Source organism: Lactuca sativa, chromosome 9, assembly GCF_002870075.4.
Source record: "Lactuca sativa cultivar Salinas chromosome 9, Lsat_Salinas_v11, whole genome shotgun sequence".
NCBI classification, from domain to species: Eukaryota; Viridiplantae; Streptophyta; class Magnoliopsida; order Asterales; family Asteraceae; genus Lactuca; species Lactuca sativa.
Window position 1 is genome coordinate 37,328,241 of NC_056631.2, and position 9,664 is coordinate 37,337,904.

General features: G+C 33.1%; 1 protein-coding gene across 1 annotated transcript; it reads left to right on the forward strand.

The window, feature by feature from the left end:
• The first annotated feature begins 218 nt into the window (after nt 1–218).
• On the forward strand, nt 219–731 carry LOC111882731 (leucine-rich repeat extensin-like protein 5). Its single transcript, XM_023879096.1, has one exon. It carries the CDS (start codon nt 219–221, stop codon nt 729–731), a length of 513 nt encoding a protein of 170 aa, XP_023734864.1.
• Nucleotides 732–9,664: the final 8,933 nt, after the last annotated feature.

Genomic DNA, 9,664 nt, shown 5'->3' on the forward strand with positions numbered 1-9,664 from the left:
CTCATCATTATGACCACCACCCGCCACTACCAACAACCACCACTCACCACCCATCACCACCACTCGCCACCACTACCCATCACCACCACCCACCACCACCACCCATCACCATCATCCATCACTACCACTTGTCCCCATCACCCCCACCTACCACCCACCAAAACCACCACCACCTACCGCCACCACCCATCATTACCACCCACATACTACCCACCATTATGACCACCACCTGTCATTACCCCCAACCACCACCCACCACCCATTACCACCACCCATTACCACCACCCACCTCTACCACCCATCACCACCACCCACTTCCACCAACCCCACCAACACCGACCACCACCACCTATCACCACTACCCGCATTTACCACCACCCACCTCCACCACCCTACCACCAACCATCACCACCGACCACGGACAACCACCGACCACCACATACCTTCACCACCCATCACAACCACTCGCCACCACTAACCCACCCATCACCCACCAAAAACACCATACACCATCACCATCCTCACCACCAACCACCACCCACCCACCGACCATCACCACCTATCACCTTCACCTGTCTCCACCAACCATCACTACCGCTCGTCACCGCTACCTGCCACCCACTATAATCACCACCCCACATGTTAACCCCACCACCCTTCACCACCATCACCATTTACCACCTACCACCATCAAACGTCACTACACACCACCACCACCTGTGTTTATCTAGATATAATCACATGTGGTTATTTGTATTTAATCACATATGCTTTATATGGACAATATTCTTTTTTATACATATAAATCATGTGATTAGATACATAAAATTGCATGTGATTAGATATATTTAATCATATATGTCATTATTACGTTCTCGATTCAATAATTATTTTTTGTCAACTTTAATCATATGTAATTAGATACATATAATCATATATGATTATATGTATCCAATCATATATGATTTATAAGAACAATACTCATTTTTGAGTTTTTGTTTCAATAATCTTTCTCATAAATTTAATCACGCGTGATTGTAAGTATTTAATCGTATATGATTAATGTGGACTTAAATTTTTTTTAATGTTCTTGATTCAATAGTTGTTCTCGTGTATATAATTACATGTGATTATATATATATATATATATATATATATATATATATATATATATATATATATATATATATATATATATATTTCATCACATGTGATTTATTGAATCAAGAACGAGAAAACAATTTTTTTTTTCACATAAATCGTATGTGATTAAATACACGAGATCAACGATTGATTTAAAAATGAAAAAATGAATATTGTCCACATAAATCATATGTGATTAAATACATATAATCACATGTGATTATATATACCTAATCACATATGATTTATGTGGACAAGATTCATTATATCTTTCTCAATTCAATAGTTGTACTCATGTACTTAATCACATGTGATTATATGCATTTAATGACATATGATATATGTGGACAATATTTATCTTTGTGTTCTTAGTTCAATAGTTGTCTCGTGTATATAATCATATGTGATTATATGTATCTAATCCATATGAATTATCTAGATGTCATTATTTTTATCTATATAAATCATATGTGATTGGATTCATATAACCACATATGATTATATGTATTTAATCACATATAATTACAGTGGAAAAAGAACAATTACTGAATCGAGAATGTGAAAATGAATATCATCCACATAAATCATATATTATTAGATACATATAATCACATGTGATTATATGTATTTAATCAGATATGATTTATGTAGATAATATTTATTTTTACGGTTTCAATTGAATAATTGCTTTTGTGTATTTAATCACATATGATTATATGTATATAATCACATATGATTTAAGGTGGAAAAGATTCATTTTTCCTTCTCGATTCAATACATGTGCTCATGTACTTAATCACATCCTATTATACATATAATCACATGTTATAAAATATATGAGAATAACAATTGAATTAACAAAGCAAAAATGAATTATGTCTACATAAATCATATATTATTAGATTCATATAATCACATTATATGTATTTAATCACATATGATTAATTTGGATAACATTTGTTTTCGTGTTCTTCGTTCAATATTTATTAGCGTGTATATAGTTACATGTGATTGTATGTGTCTAATCACATATGATTTATATAGACAATATTCGTGATTGTATGTATCTAATCACATATGATTTATATAGACAATATTCATTTTTTCCAAATAAAATCATATGTGATTAGAAACATATAATCACATTTGACTAAATCTATTTAATCATATATGTTTAAAGTGAAAAAAAACAATTATTGAATCGAGAACGCGAAAATGAATCTTAGCCACATAAATCATATGTGACTAGATACACACAATCACATGCTATTATATATATATATATATATATATATATATATATATATATATATATATATATATATATATATATAAAATCTCATATGATTTATGTGGACAATATTCATTTTTTTGTTCTCGATTCAGTAGTTGTTCTCGTGTATTTAATCACATGTGATTATACATATCTAAGCAGATATTATTTGAGTGAATAAAATTGAAATTCGTGTTCTTAATTTAATAGTTGTTATCATATATTTAATCATATGTTATTTTATGTATTTAATAACGTACAATTAATATGAACAAAGAAAAACTATTAAACCCAAAACACAAAAAGTGAATCTTGTGCATATAAGTCATATGTGATTAGATCATATAATCACATTTGATTTAATACAAGAGAATAATTAAAGAATCGAGAACACATAAATGAATATTGTTTTCTTATCTCACTAGAAAACAAACTACATTCTGCCTTTCCTTGTTCACTCTACCAAATTAGGGTATCCATGAACAATAACATAAAGCAAGTAATGCCTACATAATAAGAGAGTTAAAGTAACTCACCTCCTTGAACTTGAAAATTAGCTAGCATGAGCAAGATGGATCCTTTCCTTTCTGAGAACCTATACAAAAATTATAACATTATTTAGCTTGTGATTTGTTGTATTAATCTTACAAAACTTATGTATATATTTCCTTATTTTCTCTTTGATTGTAGTGCTCTGTTTGGGATATGTTTTCTTAAGTTTCAACCCATTAATAAAATTTGATAAAATTATATTATTAAATTTCCCCCTTTTATATTTTCATAAAAATAAAGATCTCATTGTAATGATTTTTGGTTTATTTTAAATTAAATTTACAAGTTAGTAACTTTTAACTGTCACTTTCTGAACCACTCAACACTCTTGGAATAAACTGTACCAATCTACTAAGAATTACATCAGTCCCTTTATATGTGGGAAACTATACATCCATATAAAACTAGACGCTTTCGAATTTTATAATTTGGAGTTTTGATGAATTTATTATGATTTTTTGAAGAGAATGCATGAAATCTTTGACAACATGGACCAGCCTGAGAAGATTACCAATTTTAACCCTTAAATTCTTGGAATTTCAAATTGTGATTCAAAGTTTGAAGAAACTAGATACATTAATATTTCTAGAAAACTAAGTCTCATGATTTTTAGGTGTCCTAATTAAATTGAGTGAATTTTAAAAGTTGGAGGACAAATTTGGGAAAATTGATCATAATAGCTTTTAAATCACTTTTGGTGTTCTATTAAGGACTTAATGGATAAGCCTTAAGTTTATAACTTTTAACATGATTTTTAGTTACTTATTAGGCTATTGAGATGTGAAATTCAATATGACATAAGGGCCTTTATGCTTGGCTTGATAAGGGTTTAAAGTTATGGATTTTCACATAAAATGCTACTTTTACACTTATTAAGTTCTTTCAGACAATATAACAAACACCTTGTATGCATGAAATTCTACAGTGATAATCAACTCTCTAATAGACTCCAATACATCCCCTAGAGATTAATATTATCAATAAAAACAATCCTACTGTATGCATAATTCCTCACAAAAGCAAGCAAATGAACAAGCAAGTTTATAATTCATCAACAACAGGAAAACATACCAGAACTTTTCAAATAAACATCTTCTTATGTGAAATAAAGTATTAGACACTCGATTAGTCCTTCATTATAAGCTTAATTTCATGATAAATTGAGTTAATTTAGGTTAATAAATTCAAGTGTATAGACTTGAAAAAAAATACTACCTGGAAGCTCTCATAGATCGTGTTTGTAGACATCCACTTCACTGTGGTGGCCTGGTTAAATAGGGTTACCTGCTTCCGATTTCCGTGGAGAGATGGTGGATTATAGAGGAAGAAGACGGAGAATTTGTGTTATACGCCTTTGAAATAAAGAATTATAGTTCAGTTGGTCGGTGATTTGATACCACCAAATATAAGGATATGATTGCCACTAGAACCAGATCGAGAAACATACTCGTTAGAGAGAAAGAGACGGACATACATTGTTTCTAGCTGTGGAAGGAGTAGAGGCGGGGGGAGGTGTGGAGAGGCAATGATCAGTTATTCCAACGACATTCCAGTGACTAGGGAGATGGTCCGCTGGCCTCAGGTGTTCCATCTTTAAACCAGAGAAAGGGACTTCCAGTAGAGTCGGTGGGTGTGGTTGGAGTTGAACTTTTTTATATGTTTCAAGGTTTAAATTGTTCTTGTTGAGATTAAAAATCTAAAGATCGAATAGATTCAAATAGGAATAAGCAATCAAACGTAAAATATGAATCAAGAATGTGTCGAATGATTAAAAGTCACAGCCTCAGAAGAGCTCAATAAAGAACTGTTATTGTAGATGCTATGTAGGTTTTACAATGACACGATTAACAAGTACATGATGCATGCATGCACCTTAAATAGTAAAACCCTAATCATTAGTCATGGGTGGATAACCCCAACCCGGATACAAAATAGACTATACCAAAGCCCATAATGACACAACACTAAATACCCAACAATTTCCCCCTTTGCGTCAATTAAGGCGGGAGGCTTTTCACTATGGTGTGCGCTTCGTACTCTTGAAGAGCTTCGGCATGACACTGAGAAGAGAACTATGAAAGGCGATGTACCAGTGAATCATGTCGGAATAACATTTCTTCGCAGCAACATCGTTCGCATTGCAGCTGCTTGTGATGTCCAAAATGTAGTTCTAGCAAAATGTAGAGAACAGATGCTTACCTGGCAATGTGAATAGACACTTCTGAAAGCCTCCTCTCTCTCTTGTACTTTTCTAAAACGTAACCATCTAGTTATCAGTTTCTATTTTCCCTATTTTCATCTTCTTTATATCACGTGCAGAGACTTGGGGAAGGATTGTTGGTTTCTTTCGTAAAGCTGAAGCAATTTCAACATCGAACTTTGCAACTTCATAAATATATGAAACCAACATCCATTTGATGTAAGTGAGAACTGGTTCGTACTTCTTCTCGGCTTGCATCAAGAAGTGTAACAAAATAATCCATTCATAAGGATTTAAGCATGGAAGATCGGTAAACGAGAGCTCAAACACTGAATTCGCGGAACCTCAATTTGTTTTGAATTTAACATTAACGAAACTCTCGGTGTGAATAGGTCCAATCACTTTGACCACATTGATCTTCTTCGAACTCCAGGTTTGGAACTGAGGTTTTCCATACTTCAAATAAAAAGTCGTCAAACACATGTCAACATTCGCATCAGAGTCTGGAGCGTTCGCAACCACATCAAAACAGCTAAAGAAGAATGTTTTTGGTGTGATGGGAAAGTTAAACTATGAATTGAGTGTGTTCTCCAGCTTGAAAGAAGTAACTAGTTCCTGTTGGGTTTTAGTATACTACAACATCCTATGGTGCACATACAACCCTAAATACCTTGGATCTATGTTTTCACTAAATATACATGCAAATGCTTTCCAAGGTATTAATCTTACAACTAGCATGCATTTAACGTAAAAATTATAATATACTAGTCAGCATGACATACCTTTTGATGGAGCTTGAATTCTTGGTGTATTTGGCCTTAAAGAGCTTAGCCCCAATAGTGTGGAAGCCTCAAATGGAATCACAACACACCATGGACAAAGTATGAACTTGAGAGAGAATTCCATGCGCACAAAAGACACCATGAACTCTAAAAAGATACAAGTGGCGATTTTGGCAAATGAAGTATCTATTTATTGGTTGGATTTCTAGGGTCATGGATATAACCCAAATCCATACCCATGGGTTTTATGATCCATGGTTCATGTGGCCCAACTTTTTATGTATCCATACAGAAACTTGGTCCAACATGGATCATAAGCCCAACACATATAAATATAACTAATTATCATAATTAGTCCCCATAGATTTAATTAGTCTCTTTTGACCACTAAATTAATTCCAAATTAATTCTTGATCAATACTAATTAAAACATATGATTTCATATTAATATATTATAACTTATAATATATTAATAAACCATAAATAAGCTTCTCTAAAAAATCCATCTTAACAGATTGTCCTAATGATATGCAACCCAAATGGACCATGCTACTCTCGGGTCGAATACATAGCAATAATAGTTATGGGCTTAGACACCTAATCCAATAGTTTCCCACTTGGATAACTCTAAAACTATTATTCAAGTATGACTCCAAGATCCCGACTAGCAATCGTAGCTCTTAAAAGCTGCTGTCGAACTCTGAACAAATCAATGACATGTCCATTAGATAAGGGATCATATATTCCTCCATTCTAGATATCATATGGACTGAGACATGGATTATAATCATTCTCTCTGTCCATTTGTTGTTTCCCGATTTCCGATTTATGACGACTGACTAATTGAACAAATCAAATCAGTCTAGGCCCGGCCGAGCACTTACGTTTGTCATCACCAAATCATCGAGGGGCCCACAGATATCGCATTTATCTCGAAGGTAAAAGGAATGATAAAGTTCGACTCATATGGCTTGTTCTATTACTTGTTGAATCATACACAAAGGCACGTTTTATAACATCGAGTTACCAATGGGTTTTCGTGCAATCAATGTATAACCAACTCATAGTAACAACTCATATCTCTAGGTTTGAAGAATATAATATATTATCGTCTCATGATCACTCGTGATAAAATCCATGAAGTGATTCCAATGAGCGCGGTTTGAATCCAATACTCAGAACATATGAGCACTCATAAGTGTTGTAGCCCTTCATCCAACATCTTAGACCTCTACAAGACAACCCATGACAGTCTTGATTCATATCTACTTCAAACATATGACCGACTGTGGATGGTTTGAATAACTTATTCATTCCGGAAGAATAAACTAGTTTATTCTGGAAGTCAAAACATGCAAAATGAAACACAAGAATAATTGAATCTAATATGGTATCAAAACCTATGAACATAAATAAAACACCTTTTATTTATCACCGGCCATATGATTACACATTATTCATTGTATACTGTTTGAGCTATCAACTTTATTCTTGAATTTAAAACAATAGTTGTCCCATGCTCCAAGCATGTACACTATGTTTTCTAAACACTAGTCATGCCATACACCAAGTATGCATACTATGTTTGTCTATGATCTTTACTTTGTGAAATAGATCAATTCAACATAACTCCAATGATCCTCTTTTCACAGTCCCAAATCCTTACTGCAAATGCAAGAATTCCAAATTCATGCCATTTACTGAAATCTGTTAGATTCTAAACTTATATGCATAGATCCTCTTGTAATGATTATGCCCAAAGTTGCAAAGACTTGACAATAAACATTACAGAGCCTTCCAAAGGAGATCAGCTCCTTGGAAACATCCTTCTTGCATTAAGTTTCCTAATCTTACACAAATTGAATAATTTCTAACTTTGAAACATTTCCATTTTCCATTTTGACTATCACTTTTGACCAAGAGTTTCCTCCTTACAAATTATGTCAATATGGTCCTTCCAGAATTATGACTATACTTCCAACTGTCCTTGAGCAACCAATCTTTGGTAAACCTTAGATTGTCCTCGACAATTGTTTAATCTTTTTAGTCATATCCAATTCTAGACCTTTTCCCTTCTTAATACCCCAGGCATTTGGAAAATTGTAGAAAGGATGAATATAGCACATGTAATCGATCCTATATCCGAAGCATATGGGACACGATTCATGATGTCTCACATAAAGGCTAAACCAGTATTTTGCTATAATATTTCCATTTCAATTTACCATGTTCTCATAATTCAGAATATGAAAAGGGATGTCGTAATCATAATCGAATTTTAGAACACAAATAATGGACCCATATACAGAATTTCCTTATGTTGAGCCATTCCAACATGAAATTCATATATATATCCTTGACTAAATACGATTAAAACCTCAATCTAAGCTTTTAGATTTGAGATGAAGTATAATTTCATCTCCCTTAATTATAGCAAAACAACTATTTCCCAATTGAAACCTTTTGTTTTCTATAATTAACATTGCTAACTTGCAATACTTATCATAATTATCATGCTCCCACTAACATGATGATTATTAGCATAACACTTATGCTCCCACTAGCTTTGACATGTACTCAGAAATCAGCTGGACTTCTAGAAATTAATACTTTATTGACTTTCTTACCAAAGTTCAGATTTCTGATACTAGATTGCTTTGATAAAACTTTATCATAATCATACACCTTATATTAGATAGCTCACAGGTGTGTCTAAACAATTTTAAGAACTATGAAAGGGATGTCATAATCATAGTCTTGATTGTTTAGACCTTTGACACTTCTCACAAGTCCATGTTAGTGTGCCGGTAAACCACACACGCTCCACTAACGACTTTGAGAATGAAAATATCACAATTGCTATCTAGCTAAAATCTACTTAGTGAAAGTGTTTCCTCACCATCATTTTCATGAATCGGAGAGAAACCTTATGAAACTTAGATTTAATGGTGTGTGTGTCCTTATCCATGTGAATTGTCAAAACCATAGTCACAAGACAAGGATAATGACAAATCCAAACACATATGGACTGAACTCAATCTTAATTTATTGCCACCTGGCAGCTCAAGGGCCTGCCATTGCTTCCAAGTTGTTATGCAACCAATTGAGAACTCTAAGAACTCATATGCAAAGCCAACTTTAATTGGAATGGGCACTGAATATGTCAACACGATAGCTTATAAACCTCAAGTCGTGTTCTAGTGAAGAACTTCAGGTTTTATTCTTGATTAGATCTTGAAATTCTTTTCAGGATCTTTAAGACTCTCACTGTCCTCTTGACATATAAGACTATCTTGTCAAATATTCAGTTGATAGTACGTTCTTTATCAAGACACATACTTCACACAATTGGCCTTAGTTGATCTTTGTTTTATCCAAAACATCACAACTTACCTATTTCAAATGTACAAGAGTAGAAAACTTTTACTCTTACATTTGATGTGCCAACCCAAATTAAATTCCGTTACATAATCCCGTTTTAACTAACGGAATTCGTCGCTTTATAAAAGTTCCGTAATATTTGGAGTCGCCAATAAATAAATATTTATTTATTTATTTATTTATTTATATTTCATGTCATTATTATTTAGTATAAGTAAATATAACTTGTTAATGTGAATCTCGTTAAACAAAATAAAGTTATATTACCTTTCAACCACTTCACCCGGGTAAAAAGTTTAAACCCCGTTAAACTTTAGCATCGGGTAGTCGTGT

Coding starts and splice junctions, on each gene's coding strand:
- LOC111882731 (XM_023879096.1), top strand. CDS start 219: ATGACCACCACCTGTCATTACCCCCAACCACCACCCACCACCCATTAC.